At 44.9% G+C, this 19,229-nt stretch overlaps 1 protein-coding gene across 1 annotated transcript in view; it reads left to right on the top strand.

Moving 5' to 3' along the window:
* The window catches only part of LOC134352289 (uncharacterized), a 94,087-nt gene that overhangs the window by 13,448 nt on the left and 61,410 nt on the right, over positions 1 to 19,229 (top strand). Inside the window, exons 2-4 of the mRNA XM_063059579.1 lie at positions 11,930 to 12,092; positions 14,457 to 14,606; positions 18,688 to 18,848. Coding sequence (XP_062915649.1) covers positions 11,930 to 12,092; positions 14,457 to 14,606; positions 18,688 to 18,848 — 474 coding nt within the window. The remainder of the gene's footprint in view (positions 1 to 11,929; positions 12,093 to 14,456; positions 14,607 to 18,687; positions 18,849 to 19,229) is intronic.

The raw sequence follows: 19,229 nt of genomic DNA on the forward strand, positions 1-19,229 counted from the left end.
AGGTGTTGACAGCTTCAAACTCGCTGTGTTAGCCAAATGGCTGTTAAAGATGTATATTTGTGTATGTATCAAATAATGTATTTATGTTTGTAATTTTTACCTCCCGGTAAAAATCCTTAAAGGGGGGAAGTGTGACGAGAATACACATAAAATTAAGATGTTTGCTGGCCTGGGTTAGCATCAGTGACATCAGCAAGTGGTCTGCCACCTGCCCTCAGGGGAAGGAGAGATAAGGAACAATGGAGCAGCGTCTGGAGATGTGTAATGAAGGGACGGGGGAGAGAGAGCTGTCTGGAGCGGCTCCCCCCTTTGAACCTTGAACTGTTTGAAGTGATGGACAGGCGATACCCCAGCAGGGGGATAAAAAGGGTCCGGTTTGCTAAGGCAGGACACACACACACGCCACCCGAGGTAACGAGACCCTGGAAGCGGTGCGCCTCTCACGAGTGGGTGAGAAGTATCAGACAACGACCAGGGTGGAAAGGTACGATCAGCGGGAACCCGGTGTGTGTCCGCCCTTGCCTGGGTGCCGGGTTCACTGCAGAGGATCGACCGCATCTGGAGGAGGGGTCACAGTCGGTGACCTCAGGTGACATCACCAAGGACCCGCCCAAAAGCTGCTTGTGAGCCATCTCGCCGGTCTGTGAGTGAAGCCGTTCTGAATGATCAGTTGTTCCTGTTCTATCTCTCTCTTCCCCCAACGTTGTCCATCGCCAGGGCAACGATTACTGCGAACTGAACTATTAAACTGGACTGAACTTTGAGCCACTTTTAAATTTGGTCATTTACCCCTAGACAACGATAGAGCTTGATTGATGCTGTTATCTTAATTCTGTGCACATGTGTGGTTATCATTGTTGAACTGTTGCATTTATTATCCTTTCGATTACTGTGTTGCTTGTTTCTTTAATAAAACTTTCTTAGTTCTAGTAATCCAGACTCCAACTGAGTGATCCATTTCTGCTGGTTTGGCAACCCAGTTACGGGGTACGTAACACTGAAAATCAAGGAGATTCGTATATTCAGCCGGAAGCCCAGACAGGTCCACATCCTTAGCTAACACGAGACGGGATTCATGGAACGGAGCTTGAGCCTGACCCAGACAGCTAGAGAGGCATGCTGGTCCCCACTCTTGCAGTACTTTCAGAGACCAATCCATCCGTGGGTTATGTCGGGATGACCAGGGGAGACCAAGCACCAGTGGCAGTTCAGGTGAATTAACCAGATAGAAAGATATTTCTTCATGATGGTTGCCATCGAGCACCAGGTGGAGGGTTTGGGTGGAAAGGTGGATCTCGCCGGTTCCCAGAGGTCGACCGTCCAGCGCCTTGACGTTGATTTTTTTCTCTTAAACCCTAGTTGGAACTCCCCATCTTTGAGCGAGAGAGATGTCCGTGAGATTCCCAGCTGCACTGGAGTCGGTAAACGCCTCAAGTTCATGGGTTTGATACCTCCACGACAAGGAAGCTGTGAGCATTACAGAATTAGGGAAAGCTGACTGAGGAGAGAACCGACCCGTCAGGATTCCCCTCCCTGCTGACGGGTATTCTCTTTTACTGGACGCTTGGAGTATGCCGCCCGGAAGTGTCCTGGATCACCACAATAGAGGCGGGCATCTGTTCTTCCGCGCCGCTCTCAATCCTCCTGAGAAAAGCCCATGCGCCTCACTTACATCGGCTCCTTCCTGGGCTGGGTGGTGAGGAAGGGGCGGAGGGTGGAAGAGGCCGAGGAAACACAGTGATCAGAGTTTGAAACATTCTTTCCCTGCGCCACTCAGTCACCCGTTCCTCAACTCCAATAGCCAGATTAATCAGGTCATCCAGAGTATCCTGCTCGTCCCGGGCAGCGATCTCATACCGGACCCTGCGTTCAGCCCACGCGGGAAGGTAGTGATGAGCGATCTCTCATTCCAACCCGTCTCTACTGGAAGGGTACGGAATTTAACTGCATAGGCTCTCACCATTCCCCTGCCTTGGTGCGGGTCCAACAGTCGGTGGGCAGCTTCCTGACCCCGTACTGGAACATCAAATATCCTCCTTAACTCCGCTACGAAATGTCGGAACGACTGGGCTGCGGGGTATCCTTGCTCCCGTAAAGCGTTGAACAGGCTGAGTGGAGGTCCATCGAGGATGACCATGTAGGCCAATTTTCGCGCATCACCACCAAAACGACCAGGCTGTGCTTGGGAAGTCAGCTCGCAATGGGCATAAATTCCTGTAAACATCGGGATTATCAGAATATCTGCCCGGTGGTGGAATGGTCGGTTCCTGTACAGGCGTGGGAGTCAGCTCTGGTCCGGGAGCGGGAGCATTGGTAGCAGGGATTGTCGGGGCAGCAGTAAGAGGACCTACAAAATGCTGGGAGTGGGACTAAGGCGGCCAGAGGCGGCTGAATTGCGTTGGCAAGAACGTTAATGGCTGTTAGCGGATGCTGGCTGTTCACAGTAAGTTCGGCGACGGCGGCCAGTGAGTGCGGAAATCTCAGATACCTGATTTCGATCGTTTGTGGTGAATTGTTCAACCGTTGCGGCTAGGGATGATACCTGTTCCTTCAAATGAAACTGGGCTGTCGGCACGAGATTGCCTCCGTAAATTCACTGAGAACAGATTCCATTGCCTGTAGCTTGTCTCCTACCTGACCAACGAACCTCACAGCCAAGATCAGCTGCTCTCTCTCTGCTGGGTCCATCTCTGTGTGGTCGAGACTTTCTGTAACCTGGTTCGGATATGGCCCAAGTACGGAGTGAGATATACTGAAGCGGGTCGATAGTTCAAACTTTAATGCGAACAGAGTTAAAGGGGAAAGAAAACAATAAACACTCGGCCAAACAGGGCCGCAAACTAAAACTCTCAGATGGAAAAAGAAACCTACACTGCGGCTGAAAAGAACAACTAAATATAAAATGAATGCCACTAGTCTTCAGAGTCTGTTGACTCGACAATCCAATTTCTCAAGCTAGGCCGAATGCAAACAGGAAGCGAAGCGTTGCTGTGCTGTGTTTAAGTCCAAACAAGCACTACGACGAAAAGAATGGAGTTAAATACTATCACAATGAAATAATAATTAAGCTGACACGTGCATATTTACAAGCGCAATCGCCGTATCTGCTGGGCTGCCGAATCCGTGGTTGTGACAGTTAGAGTCAATTGTTAAGAATGAGATGGAGTGTTTGGTGACAAAGGACAAGATAGTACAAATCCAGCATGGTTTCCTTCAGGGAATCCTGCCCGACGAACCTATGGGAATTCTTTGAGGAGATTACAAGTAGGATAGATAAAGGTGATGCAGTGGAGGTTGTATATTTGTATTTTCTGAACGCTTTTGACAATGTACCACACATGAGGCTGCTTACCAAGTTAAGAGCCCATAGTATTACAGGAAAGGTACTATCATGGTTAGAGCACTGGGTGATTGGTAGGAGGCAGCGAGTGTGAATAAAATGATCCGCTTTTGGTTAGCTGGCAGTGACTAATGGTGTTCCGTAGGGGTTGGTGTTGGAACTGCTTCTTTTTATATTGTATATCAATGATTTAGACGATGCAATGGATGGCTTTGTTGCCAAGTTCTCTGATTTGTGGAGGGGCAGGTAGTGTTGAGGAAACAGGAAGGCTGCAAATGGACTTAGACATATTATGAGAACAGGCAAGAAATTGGCCTAGTTCTGCTCCTATATTTTATGTTCTTGTTCCATGGTCAAAATCACATTTCAGATTAGGAGAATGGACAAGAAAGTGGCAAATGAAATACAACATTGGAAAATGCATGGTCATGCACTGTGATAGAAATAAATGTGTAGACTGTTTTCTAAATGGGGAGAAAATCGGAAAATCTGAGAGGCAGTGGGACTTGGGGGATCCTTGTGCTGAGCACCCTAAAAGTTAAATTTTAGGTTGAGTCTGTGGTGAAGAACGCAAATGACATGTTAGCATTCATTTCAAGTGGTCTAGAATACAAAAGCAAGGCTTTATAAGGCACTGGTGAGGCCTCACCTTGAGTATTGTTCACAGTTTTTGGCCCCTGGTTATAGAAGAGATGTGTTCACATTGGATAGAGTCCTGAGGAGGTTCACAAGGATGATTCGAAGAATGAAAGTGTTATCATATGAAGAACATTTGATAGCTCTGGGTCGGTACTCGCTGGAATTCAGATAGTTGGGGGGGGGATCTCATTGAAACCTTTCGAATGTTGAAAGATAGAGTAGATGTTGAAAGGATGTTTTCCATGGTGGGAGAGTATAGGACAAGAGTGCACAACCTCAGGATAGAAGGAGGTTCTTTCAAAACAGATGCTGAGAAATTTCTTTAGTCAAAGGGTGGTGAATTTGTGGAATTTGTTGCCACATGCAGCTGTGGAGGACAGATTGTTGGCTGTATTTAAGGCAGAGATTGATAGGTTCTTGATTGGACATAGCATCAAATTTTATGGGGAGAAGGCTGAGAACTGGGGTTGAGAAGGAGACTTGGCTGGCACCAGGACAGGAATGGATTCTCAATATTCCTGGATTTCAGTGCTTTAAAAGGGATAGAGAGGGGGGAAAGGGGGTGGAAGGGTGGCATTACTGGTAAGGGATACTATTACAGCTACAGAAAGGGTGTGTAATGTAGTAGGATCCTCTTCTGAGTCTGAATGGTAGAATTCAAGAAAACGAAGGGAGCAGCTACTCTATTGGGAGTATTATATAGGCCCCCTGGTAGCAGCAGATATTCGGAGGAACAGAATGGGAGGCAGATTTTGGAAAGGTGCAAAAATAACAGGGTTGTTATCATGGGTGAATTTAACTTCCCTAATATTGATTGGCAACTGATTAGTTCCAAGGATTTAGACGGCGCAGAGTTTGTTAAGTGTGTGCAGGATGGATTCCTGTCACAATATGCTGACAGGCCAACTAGGGGGAATGCCATACTAGATCTAGTATTAGGTAATGAACCGGGTCAGGTCACAGATCTCCCAGTGAGTAAGCATCTGGGCAATAGTGACCACCGCTCCATGCCTTTAACATTATCATGGAAAAAGATAGATTCAGAAAGGACAGGAAAATTTTTAATTGGGAAAGGGCAAATTATGAGGCTATAAGGCTAGAACTTGCGGGTGTGAATTGGGATGATGTTTTTGCAGGGAAATGTACTATGGACATGTGGTCGATGTTTAGAGATCTCTTGCAGGATGTTAGGGATAAAGTTGTCCCAGTGAGGAAGATAAAGAATGGTAGGGTGTAGGAACCATGGGTGACAAGTGAGGTGGAAAATCTAGTCAGGTGAAAGAAGGTAGCATACATGAGGTTTCGGAAGCAAGGATGAGATGGGTCTATTGAGGAATATAGGGTATCAAGGAGCTTAAGAAGGGGCTGAGGAGAGCAAGAAGGGGGCATGAGAAGGCCTTGGCGAGTAGGGTAAAGGAAAACCCCAAGGCATTCTTCAATTATGTGAAGAACAAAAAGATGACAGGAGTGAAGGTAGGACCAATTAGAGATAAAGGTGGAAGGATGTGTCTGGAGGCTGTGGAAGTGAGCAAGGCCCTCAATGAATACGTCTCTTCGGTATTCACCAATGAGAGGGAACTTGATGAAGGTGAGGACAATATGAGTGAGGTTGATGTTCTGGAGCATCTTGATATTAAGGGAAAGGAGGTGTTGGAGTTGTTAAAATACATTAAGACGGATAAGTCCCCGGGGCCTGACGGAATATTCACCAGGCTGCTCCATGAGGCGCGGGAAGAGATTGCTGAGGCTCTGGCTAGGATCTTCATGTCCTCATTGTCCATGGGAATGGTACTGCAGGATTGGAGGGAGACGAATGTTGTCCACTTGTTAAAAAAAGGTAGTAGGGATAGTCCAGGTAATTATAGACCAATGAGTCTTACGTCTCTGGTGGAAAAGCTGTTGGAAAAGAGTCTTAGAGATAGGATCTATGGGCATTTAGAGAATCATGGTCTGATCAGGGATAGTCAGCATGGCTTTGTGAAGGGCAGATTGTGTCTAGCAGGCCTGATAGAGTTCTTTGAGGAGGTGACCAGGCACATACATGACGGTACTGCAGTGGATGTGATCTACATGGATTTTAGTAAAGCATTTGACAAGGTTCCACATGGTAGGCTTATTCAGAAAGTCAGAAGGCAGGGGATTCAGGGAAGTTTAGCCAAGTGGATCTGAATTGGCTTCCCTGCAGAAAGCAGAGTGTCGTGGTGGAGGGAGTACATTCAGATTGGAGGGTTGTGACTAGTGGTGTCCCACATGGATCGGTTCTGGAACCTCTGCTTTTTATGATTTTTATTAAGGACATGGATGTGGGGATAGAAGAGTGGGTTGGCAAGTTTGCAGACAACACAAAGATTGGTGGTGTTGTGAATAGTGTAGAGGATTGTCGAAGATTGCAGAGAGACATTGATAGGATGCAGAAATGGGCTGAGAAGTGGCAGATGAAGTTCAACCCAGAGAAGTGTGAGGTGGTACACTTTGGAAGGACAAACTCCAAGGCAGAGTACAAAGTAAATGGCAGGATATTGGTGGTGTGGAGGAGCAAAGGGATCTGGAGGTACATGTCCACAGATCCCTGAAAGTTGCCGCACAGATAGATAGGGTAGTTAAGAAAGCTTATGTGGTGTTAGCTTTCATAAGTCGAGGGATAGAGTTTAAGAGTCGCAATGTAATGATGCAGCTCTATAAAACTCTGGTTAGGCCACACTTGGAGTTCTGTGTCCAGTTCTGGTCGCTTTACTACAGGAAGGATGTGGAAGCACTGGAAAGGGTAAAAAGGAAATTTACCAGGATTCTACCTGGTTTAGAGAGAATGTATTATGATCAGAGATTAAGGGAGCTAGGGCTTTACCCTTGGAGAGAAGGAGGATGAGAGGAGACATGATAGATGTATACAAGATATTAAGAGGAATAGATATAGTGGACAGCCAGTGCCTCTTCCCCAGGGCACCACTGCTCAATACAAGAGGACATGGCTTTAAAGTAAGGGTTGGGAAGTTCAAGGGGGATATTAGAGGAAGGTTTTTTTACTCATTTCTAAATTCTACTGAGTACAGGCCCAAAGCTGCCAAACGCTCCTCATATGTTAACCCCTGTATTCCCGGAGCCATTATTTCTGGGCCGTTAGGCTTTCGGATAGTGGAGCACCACGAAAGATTAACTACCACCTGATTCATTGTACAGATATCCCGTTTATTCTTGGTGTTCATGGTAGTCTTAATAGTCATGGTAGTCTAGTTGGTGCGTGGAATGCACTGCCTGAGTCAGTGGTGGAGGCAGATACACTAGTGAAATTTAAGAGACTACTAGACAGGTATATGGAGGAATTTAAGGTGGGGTTATATGGGAGGTAGGGTTTAAGGGTCGGCACAACATAGTGGGCCGAAGGGCCTGTACTGTGCTGTACTATGTTCTATGTTCTATGGGATCCAAGGGGACCTTGCTTTGTGGATCTAGAATTGGCTTGCCCAAAGAAGGCAAAGAGTGGTTATGGATGCGTCATATTCTGCATGACTTCCACGGCAGTCCGTGGCAGAGCGTTGCACAGCTTCACTACTCTCTGGCTGAAAGAAAATCTGCTTTACCTCTGCTCCAAAAGTTCACCTCTCAATTTTGAGGCTGTGCCCTCTAGTTCCGGATATCCCCACCATAGGAAACATCTTCTCCACATCCACAATATCTAGTTCGTTGAACATTCGGTAGTTTTCAATGAGATAAACCTGCATTTTTCTAAATTCTAGTGAGTACAGGCCCAAAGCTGCCAAACGCTCCTCATATGTTAACCCCTGTATTCCCGGAGCCATTATTTCTGGGCCGTTAGGCTTTCGGATAGTGGAGCACCACGAAAGATTAACTACCACCTAATTCATTGTACAGATATCCCGTTTATTCTTGGTGTTCATGGTAGTCTTAATATGTCGCTGTGATTGACTGGTCCGGCGGAGTTATTACTGTTTGATAGCCTTACTACAGTCCTGCCGAAGGGTTTCGACCCGAAACGTTGACTGTACACTTTTCCGTAGATGCTGCTTGGCCTGCTGATTTCCTTCAGCATTTTGCGTGTGTTGCCGGAATGTTTGTTTTTCATGGATTTCCCAGCAACTTGCGTAGGTGTCTGGGGCGCCCGAGGTCAAAACGAAGATCACCCAACTTCCTGAGTCAGAATGCATTGATGAAATTAAGACAGACCCTCCTGAATACTCTGATTTTCCTAGCAGTTTTTAGGAAGAAGAAGGCTACCTCACTGCCACGCCTTTGTAATTATGATTGCGCCATTGAGTTATTACCGGGATCCCGCCTTTCTGTTCTCCCTATCTGGTACTGATAGACAAGTTATGGACGATTACCTTAAAGAGGCGTTGACAGCGTGAGTTCAGACTCCCGCGTTCCTCTGCCGGGGTAGCGGGGCGGGGGGGGGGTCCTTTGACACTAAGAAGATGGCAGCCTGATACCTGTATTGATTATCGGGATCTTAGCAAGATTACTATTAAAAATCGTTACCCCGGACCATTAATTGGGGTTTATTAACATAGAACATTGAAGGGTACGGCACAGGAACTGGCCATTCGGCCCGCAATGTTGCGCCAAAATAGCTAAAAAGCCCACCAAAAAGAGCCAAACATAATCCCTTCTACCATATCCCTCCATCTCCCTTACATCCATGTGCCCATCCAAGCGTCACTTCAAAACCGCTGATGTATTTGCCTCTACCACCATACCAGTCATCCATCACACTCTCAGGAAAAAAACTTACTCGTTACATTTCCCTTGAACCTACCCCCTCTCACTTTCTGGTGACGGATACTTCAATCATGAGAAGCAGGTACTCCCTATGTATTCTGTGTATGCCTCTCATCCTTTTGTACACCTCACCTACAGCCCCGGCTCTTCCATTCAAAACAACCCAAGTTTATCAGGCCTCTCGTGATACCTGATGCCCTCTAAACCGGGCAGCATCCTGGTAAACCTCTTCTGCATTCTCTCTAAAGCCCCAACATCCTTCTGATAGCGGAGCGACCAGAAACCCACTCAGTGATTGGTCGCAGACCAACTTCGAAAACCTGCAGCAAGGGGCTGCCTTATTCATCTTGAGTGTGACCCGTAGTGAAAATACAGCTCTCTTCTCGCGCTCCCGCTCAGTGATTGGTCGTGGTCTCTTCCATCTTACAGCAGAACGGACCTGTGTAGGCACAGGTTAAGATAAAATGTAACACGTTGATGTCAAATAACCTAAAACGATAACTTTTCACCCAGATACCGCCGCGGTTGCAGCGCCTTTCCAGAAAACTGTTTCACTGTGAGTGAAATGTGCAGTGTCTCCTTTTTCCCAGTGGGCATGCAAAGTTATTTGCTCTGATGCGCGTATTAATACCGCCCACACAAAGTTAACTTCTCTCCAATTGCAAAACGAGTGATTACAGTAGGTCCCAGTTCGCTCAGTGTTTGCCCTAGAATCCTGCTCCTGATTGCCGGAAGAATTCGGAAAACAAAAAGAGTGTGAGATGTCGTTCGCCGGTGTTTACTCACTCGAGGCGGTGACTTTGGTACTCCTCTGCGCCCTTACCGCGTTTTTTCTCGCTTATTTTCGCAAAGGATCTAAATCTCACGTAGAGCTCAACTTCGCCCGGGACCCACTCCTCTTCCGATCGTCGGGAACCTGCACCTCCTGGATCTAAAGAAGCCCCACTTAAGCCTCATGGAGGTAAGAGCAGTCGCGACCGAGACACTATGTACTGACTGCAGAGACTGGACACTGCATACCGATCCTATTGAGCGCCTGAGAGTGTTGATAGCAATTCAATTCAGTATTCTAGGAAACACGGCAGAAAAGTTACACAATACTTTACTTTGGCAACTTCCAAAACATACTCCCATTGCCAAATGTATTCAGATAATACCCCCTTTCGATAAGCCTGCTCAGGTTACGCCAAGAGAAATACATAAAGCACACGGTATTGGGGGTAAGGTATTGGTGTGGATGGAGAATTGGTTAGCAGACAGGAAGCAAAGAGTGGAAATAAACGGGACCTTTTCAGAATGGCAGGCGGTGACTAGTTGGGTACTGCAAGACTCAGTGCTGGGACCCCAGTTGTTTACAATATATATTAATGACTTGGATGAGGGATTTAAATGCAGCATCTCCAAGTTTGCGGATGACACGAAGCTGGGTGGCAGTGTTAGCTGTGAGGAGGATGCTAAGAGGATGCAGGGTGACTTGGATAGGTTGGGTGAGTGGGCAAATTCATGGCAGATGCAATTTAATGTGGATAAATGTGAAGTTATCCACTTTGGTGGCAAAAATAGGAAAACAGATTATTATCTGAATGGTGGCCGATTAGGAAAAGGGGAGGTGCAACGAGACCTGGGTGTCATTATACACCAGTCATTGAAAATGGGCATGCAGGTACAGCAGGCGGTGAAAAAGGCGAATGGTATGCTGGCATTTATAGCGAGAGGATTCGAGTACAGGAGCAGGGAGGTACTACTGCAGTTGTACAAGGCCTTGGTGAGACCACACCTGGAGTATTGTGTGCAGTTTTGGTCCCCTAATCTGAGGAAAGACATCCTTGCCATAGAGGGAGTACAAAAAGGTTCACCAGATTGATTCCTGGGATGGCAGGACTTTCATATGAAGAAAGACTGGATGAACTGGGCTTGTGCTCGTTGGAATTTAGAAGATTGAGGGGGGATCTGATTGAAACGTATAACATCCTAAAGGGATTGGACAGGCTAGATGCAGGAAGATTGTTCCCGATGTTGGGAAAGTCCAGAACGAGGGGCCACAGTTTGAGGATAAAGGGAAAGCCTTTTAGGACCGAGATTAGGAAAAACTTCTTGACACAGAGAGTGGTGAATCTGTGGAATTCTCTGCCACAGGAAACAGTTGAGGCCAGTTCATTGGCTATATTTAAGAGGGAGTTAGATATGGCCCTTGTGGCTAAAGGGATCAGGGGGTATGGAGGGAAGGCTGGGGCGGGGTTCTGAGTTGGATGATCAGCCATGATCATAATAAATGGCGGTGCAGGCTCGAAGGGCCGAATGGCCTACTCCTGCACCTATTTTCTATGTTTTAACCCAAGTACTTAATATAAACATTTTCAAGACTAAACCGAACATGGCCTTCCGATTCTTACGTCCGGAGTTCCGAGAACAATTCCGAGATTGTGTGTCCTGCCGGTGAGCTGCATGGGGTTCGCTCGGATGCTCCGGTTTGCTCACATCGTCCAAAAGTCGTACCGTTTAGTACAAATTGCGCTGTCATTAAGCCAGGGTTAACTGGCTGGGTTGCAGAGTGGTGCAGCTTGCTGGGGCAGAAGGGCTTGTTCTGCGCTAAATAAATATATAACGTGAAGACCCTGAACGGTGGAAGCAAGTGCAGAGGAGATTTACGACTGGATGACGTACACTCAGTGGCCAATTGATCAGGTACAAGTGTGGCGCCTGATGTGGTCTTCTGCTGCTGTCTCCCATCCACTTCAAAGTTCAGCATGTGCATTCAGAGATGCTCTTCTGCTCAACACAGTTGTAACACGTGGTTATTTCAGTTACCGTCATCTACCTGTCAGCTTGAACGAGCTTGGCCATTCTCCTCTACCCTCTGCCAGCAGCAATACATTTTGTCCACAGAGCTGCCACGCACTGTATGTTTTTTTTTACATTTTGCACCATTCTCCATCTTTCCCATCTTGATGTTTGGTCTGAACACTAACTGAACCTCTTCACCATTTCAGCCTGCTTTTATGCATTGAGTTGCTGCCATGTGACTGGCTGATTCGACATTTCATTGATACAGGCAGGAGTATCTATGAAGTTAATAACGTGGCCACTGAGTGCAGTTTCTGGGCTATAAACTAGTGGCCATTTCCAATGAAGTGGTGGTATCAGTGAATATTAAAAACAAGGAATTGATTGCTTAATTAATTAACTGTTGATGGAAACTTGTTCTTACTGTTTCAGCTGTCTGAGAAATATGGTCCAATCTTCAGCATCAAGCTCGGGACAATGAGAGTGGTGGTCCTGTCTGGTTACGAGACAGTGAAGGATGCTCTTATCAACCATCCAGATAAGTTTGCAGGAAGAGCCCACAACCCGATATTTGATGATTTAACACACGGTTATGGTAATGCTCACCATCATTATTCTCACTCTGCTCAGTTCAGTAGCTGTCGGAGGGTTCTTATTCTAGGGTGTAAGGCTCTAAGGGTCTAAATTACTCTCATGGTCTTAGACACAACATTAACATACAAGATTCTGCAGATACTGAAAATCCAGAGTAACACACAGAAAGGGCTCGGCAGATCAGACAGCAACTATGGAGAGGAACTATGAGTCGACATTTCAGACCGAGACCCTTCGTTGTGACTGGAAGGGAGAGAGGAGAAGCCAGAAAGAGAAGAGTGGAACGAGGACAAGATGGAATTTGTAGATGAAGCCAATTGAGGGGAAGGTGGGCGGGGGAAGAGCATGATGAACTGAGAAACTGGGAGGGGAAAACTGAAGCCAGGTGACTGGAATATTGGGTGGATCGGGGAGCTGTGAGGGAATGGATGAAGTCAGTAAATTCTACCGCCTCTCTGCTCCACAGACCCAGGTTCAATTCCGACCTCTAATGCTGCCTGTGTTGAGCTTGCAAGTTCTCCCTGTCACTGTGTGGGTTTCTCTAAGATGCTGTAATTTCCTCCCACTTACTAAAGATATGCAGGGTATTGGGATCATTGGCTACCATAATTTAACCCTAGCCCAGACATGTTGTTAGACAGACATGGCCAAGGAAGGATTGTATGGCAATATAAGAACAGAGATGTTTTATTGATGTTTGGCATAGGTATGTTGTTTCGTGGCCATAAAGTAATTAAATATAATTAAAAGTAATGAGACAAGGACAGTGGAAGAAGGCAAACCAAATATCTATCTTCTAGCCATGTGGTAGAAGCAATGGAAGCCACCATTTTCTGAGATTGTTCTGCAACCTCCATTTTGTGAACTAGTTTTGCTCAGGAATAGCTGGATCAAACCACTTATAAGTGGACGCAATGAAGCCTCTACTGATCATCAGCTGAACTAGAGACCCTTCCCAGATAAGACATTTGACAGATGCTCAAGTACAACCTTTTGTCCTGCAGATATCGCTCGTTCACTGCGGCTCCCCCCAGTAGGTCATCCCCCTCAACAGTATCAAAAGCTGTATACTTATTATTGACAACCACTGGGGTGCTCTGCACTGGCTGTCCAATTCTCTTCCTTCCCCTGACTGCCATCCAGATAACTCCCTCCTGCTACCTAGGGGTATCACTTCCTCACTGTCTTGTATGAGCTGAAGGTCATCAAGCTGCAGCCCCAGTTCCTTAATGCGTCCTCTGAGGAGATGAACCTCGGTTCACCTGATGCAGGTGTGGTTATCGGGGAGGCTGGATAGCTCCCAGAATTCCCACATCTCACACACGGAACAAAACACAGCCCCGGAACCATTCTCACTGCACTGACTGGGCCCGAACAAATCAGGGATGAAGAATAAAGAGGGAAAAGAAACTTATCACCCTGAAATCGCCAAAGCCCAATGAACCAATGGCACTCCAGCACTACCCCATTCATACAATGAACACTCCGCTTCCTCCTACCCTATTTTCATTCACCTTTCTTAATAAAACTTATTCACGGAGTGGGTACAACCAAGCCCAAAACTGCCGTGAAGTGCTGTTCCTCTAAGCTACAGCCACATATCAAAGTGAAACCATAGCTTCCTTGTCATGCTCTCCCTCATTCATTGGGCACAGTATTGGCAGAACAGGAAGAATAGAATGCATTATTTAATTTCCTGGCCCCGGTTAAGGCTTATTTATATATTCATGTATTGATTGATTCAGATACAATGTGGAATGGATTTCTGTATAGTAGGGGAATTAAGGGTTACGAGGAAAAGGCAGGAAGGTGGAGATGAGCCCATGGTCAGATCAGCCATGGTGTTATTTAATGGTGGAGCAGGCTCGACGGGCCTCTACTCCTGCTCCTATTTTTTATCTTCTTATGTAATAGGCCTTTCCTGCCCTTTGAGCCATGCCACTGAGCAAACTCTCGATTTCACCACAGTCTAATCATGGAACAATTTACAATGAACAACTAACCAATCAACTGGTTCACCTTTTGTCCAGAAGTAACCCGAGCACCCACAGGAAACCCACATGAACAGGGGAGAAATTACAAACTCCTTACAGGCATTGGCAGGAAATGAACCTGGGTCACCTGCATGGAAAACCTTTGTGCTAACCACTACACTGCTCTGTCGCTTGTTGATATTTGTGTTGCGATTTAAAAAAATGCAAGCTCTAAATTAAGAGTTGAGTAAAGAATTGCCTAACTTGAGTCTGGAGGTAATAGGTCAGCATTATACTGTAACTCCGTTAGATAGAAAGCATATTTACTCATTTTCTGATCAGTTTTAATTTGGGTAGCAGGTTGCATTGACAAGTTGTCACAATAATTATAGGCATCATTTTTGGAAATGGTGAATCCTGGAAGCAGATGCGAAGGTTCACCCTGTCCACTTTACGGGACTTTGGGATGGGCAAGAAAACTATTGAAGATAAAATCATTGAAGAAGCCCATTTCCTGATAAAAGTGTTTGAATCCCATAAAGGTAAGTCCAAGTGAGTAGACATAAAAAGCATAGAACATAGAACATTATAGCATAATGAAGGCACTTCAGCCCAGGATATTGTGTTGTCCTTTTAACCTACTGTAAGATTATTAATCTAACCCTTCCCTCTGACATAGCCCTCCATTTTTTGATTGTCCATGTTTCTATCTAAGAGTGTGTTAAATGCCCCGAATATCTGTGCTTCCACCAGCACTTTCCATGCACTCACCACTCTCTGTGTGAATACTTCCTAACATCTCCTTTGTACTTTCAAAGTAAATTTATAGTCCAAGTACATATACATTACGTCACCAGATAGTACCCTGAGAGATATTTTTCTGCAGGCATTCACAATAGAACAATGAAAAACAATAGAATCATAGAAACATAGAAACATAGAAAATAGGTGCAGGAGTAGGCCATTCGGCCCTTCGAGCCTGCACCGCCATTTATTATGATCATGGCTGATCATCCAACTCAGAACCCAGCCTTCCCTCCATACCCCGTGACCCCTGTAGCCACAAGGGCCATATCTAACTTCCTTTTAAACATAGCTAATGAACTGGCCTCAACAGTTTGCTGTGGCAGAGAATTCCACAGATTCACCACTCTCTGTGTGAAGAAGTTTTTCCTAACCTCGGTCCTAAAAGGCTTCCCCTCTATCCTCAAACTGTGACCCCTCGTTCTAGACCTCCCCAACATCGGGAACAATCTTCCCGCATCTAGCCTGTCCAATCCCTTTAGGATCTTATACGTTTCAATCAGATCCCCCCTCAATCTTCTAAATTCCAACGAGTACAAGCCCAGTTCATCCAGTCTTTCTTCATATGAAAGACCTGCCATCCCAGGAATCAATCTGGTGAACCTTCTTTGTACTCCCTCTATGGCAAGGATGTCTTTCCTCAGATCAGGGGACCAAAACTGCACACAATACTCCAGGTGTGGTCTCACCAAGGCCTTGTACAACTGCAGTAGTACCTCCCTGCTCCTGTACTCGAATCCTCTCGCTATAAATGCCAGCATACCGTTCGCCTTTTTCACCGCCTGCTGTACCTGCATGCCCACTTTCAATGACTGGTGTATAATGACACCCAGGTCTCGTTGCACCTCCCCTTTTCCTAATCGGCCACCATTCAGATAATAATCTGTTTTCCTATTTTTGCCACCAAAGTGGATAACTTCACATTTATCCACATTAACTTGCATCTGCCATGAGTTTGCCCACTCACCCAACCTATCCAAGTCACCCTGCATCCTCTTAGCATCCTCCTCACTGCTAACACTGCCACCCAGCTTCGTGTCATCCGCAAACTTGGAGATGCTGCATTTAATTCCCTCATCCAAGTCATTAATATATATTGTAAACAACTGGGGTCCCAGCACTGAGCCTTGCGGTACCCCACTAGTCACCGCCTGCCATTCTGAAAAGGTCCCGTTTATTCCCACTCTTTGCTTCCTGTCTGCTAACCAATTCTCCACCCACACCAATACCTTACCCCCAATACCATGTGCTTTAAGTTTGCACACTAATCTCCTGTGTGGGACCTTGTCAAAAGCCTTTTGAAAATCCAAATATACCACATCCACTGGTTCTCCCCTATCCACTCTACTAGTTACATCCTCAAAAAATTCTATGAGATTCGTCAGACATGATTTTCCTTTCACAAATCCATGCTGACTTTGTTCGATCATTTCACCGCTTTCCAAATGTGCTGTTATCACATCCTTGATAACTGACTCCAGCAGTTTCCCCACCACCGACGTTAGGCTAACCGGCCTATAATTCCCCGGTTTCTCTCTCCCTCCTTTTTTAAAAAGTGGGGTTACATTAGCCACCCTCCAATCCTCAGGAACTAGTCCAGAATCTAACGAGTTTTGAAAAATTATCACTAATGCATCCACTATTTCTTGGGCCACTTCCTTAAGCACTCTGGGATGCAGACCATCTGGCCCTGGGGATTTATCTGCCTTCAATCCCTTCAATTTACCTAACACCACTTCCCTACTAACATGTATTTTGCTCAGTTCCTCCATCTCACTGGACCCTCTGTCCCTTACTATTTCTGGAAGATTATTTATGTCCTCCTTAGTGAAGACAGAACCAAAGTAATTATTCAATTGGTCTGCCATGTCCTTGCTCCCCATAATCAATTCACCTGTTTCTGTTTGCAGGGGACCTACATTTGTCTTTATCAGTCTTTTCCTTTTTACATATCTATAAAAGCTTTTACAGTCCGTTTTTATGTTCTCTGCCAGTTTTCTCTCATAATCTTTTTTCCCCTTCCTAATTAAGCCCTTTGTCCTCCTCTGCTGAACTCTGAATTTCTCCCAGTCCTCAGGTGAGCCACTTTCTCTGGCTAATTTGTATGCTACTTCTTTGGAATTGATACTATCCCTAATTTCTCTTGTCAGCCACGGGTGCACTACCTTCCTTGATTTATTCTTTTGCCAAACTGGGATGAACAATTGTTGTAGTTCATCCATGCAACCTTTAAATGCCTGCCATTGCATATCCACCGTCAATCCTTGAAGTGTCATTTGCCAGTCTATCTTAGCTAATTCACGTCTCATACCTTCAAAGTTACCCCTCTTTAAGTTCAGAACCTTTGTTTCTGAATTAACTACGTCACTCTCCATGTTAATGAAGAATTCCACCATATTATGGTCACTCTTACCCAAGGGGCCTCTCACGACAAGATCGCTAATTAACCCTTCCTCATTGCTCAAAACCCAGTCCAGAATAGCCTGCTCTCTAGTCGGTTCCTCGACATGTTGGTTCAAAAAACCATCCCGTATACATTCCAAGAAATCCTCTTCCTCAGCACCTTTACCAATTTGGTTCACCCAGTCTACATGTAGATTGAAGTCACCCATTATAACTGCTGTTCCTTTATTGCACACATTTCTAATTTCCTGTTTAATACCATCTCCGACCTCACTACTACTGTTAGGTGGCCTGTACACAACTCCCACCAGCGTCTTCTGCCCCTTAGTGTTACGCAGCTCTACCCATATCGATTCCACATCTTCCCGAATAACAACACTCAAACAAATACTGACAAGCAACCGATGATGCAAGTTGTGTAAATATAAACAGATAATAATAATAATAATAAGTTGCCCCAACTGGAAAAGTAGCAGCAATGATAATATTCATTGGTATATAAAAAAATTGCTTGCTTTCATCCTTAACTACTGATATATATCAATAATTTTCTGAAATATCCTGAAAAAGTGCTCAAATTTTGGAAAGAATTTAAAGCAGATTGTTTGCCGAAAGGAGAGATCACAACTGATGCCCTGTTATCAAAATATAATCCTATTAATTGTTTATAAACATTATATAAAAATGTAAAGTCGTGCATCTCGCAACTAATCACCACAAACTTATAACAACAATAAACTTACAGAAGAGCAGAAAGAGCCATAAGGGTATGAAAGGGTGTGAAGAACAACTGATAATAGATTTTAGAATTCCAATTCAAACCAGAGAAAAGCAGAAAATTTTCGTCTTTTTATAATAACTACCAACAATGATTTGATTCTGGCCCACTAATTGTTAATAGAAAAACTTAACATATATAAAATACACCCAATACTTTTGAAATTCCTTTAGCATCAGATGAAGAATTGTTGTACAATAACTACGCTGTCTATTAACAACCAAAAATAAAACAACCACCGCTATTAAAATTACAGTGGAATTTCCAGGCCAACTCTCTAAGCCCCCAATGTTTTCGTTCAGCTTTAAACCTGCCCTGTAATTTACAGAAGTGAAGGAAAATAAGGTATCAAATCAGTGACAACGAAATGAACGCCTGGATCAGAGTTGGAGCCCTCTCCCCAGAAGCTCTGGGTTCCTTCTGGCAATACAAGATGAAGTGGCTACCACAAAAATTATTACGTAATTAATAGATATATCCATTCAAAGCTCACACAACTTATAGAAATCAAGAAGGGAAAAACACCAGAAATATGCTGAATTTAAAGAGGAAATTGAAAGACTATTCAGGACACTTAATAAAGAGTCAAATTGTATTTAGCATTGTCAGTAATTTGTAAATGATCTGTATTTCTGCAGGCCAAGAATTTAATCCAACCATTCAGTTAAATGCTGCTGTGGCCAATATCATCTGTTCCATAGCTTTTGGTGATAGATTTGACTATGAAGACAAGACATTCATCGCTTTGGTAAAGAGAGTGAATGAAAACTTCCAACTTGCAGGTTCTGCTGTCGTTCAGGTAAATCTGATCATTCACCAGAATTGCAAATATACACTCAGAGTGATACACCTGTACACCTGCTCGTTAATGCAGATATCTGATCCGCCAATCATGTGGCAGTAACGCAAGGCGTGGGAGCATGCTGACATGACCAAAAGGTTCAGTTGTTGTTCAGACCAAATATCAGAAAGGGGAGTAAATGTGATCTTGACCATGGAATAAGACCATAAAACACAGGAGCAGAATTAGGCCATTATCTTTCCTATTATTGCAATGTGTCTAAGTCCTTCTGCAGCCTTCCTGTTTCCTCAACACTACCTGCCCCTCCACGAATCTTTGTACCATCTGAAAACTTGGCAACAAAGCCATCTATTCCATTGTCTAAATCATTGATATACA

The sequence above is a fragment of the Mobula hypostoma genome, chromosome 9 (genome assembly GCF_963921235.1).
Source record: "Mobula hypostoma chromosome 9, sMobHyp1.1, whole genome shotgun sequence".
Taxonomy (NCBI): Eukaryota; Metazoa; Chordata; class Chondrichthyes; order Myliobatiformes; family Myliobatidae; genus Mobula; species Mobula hypostoma.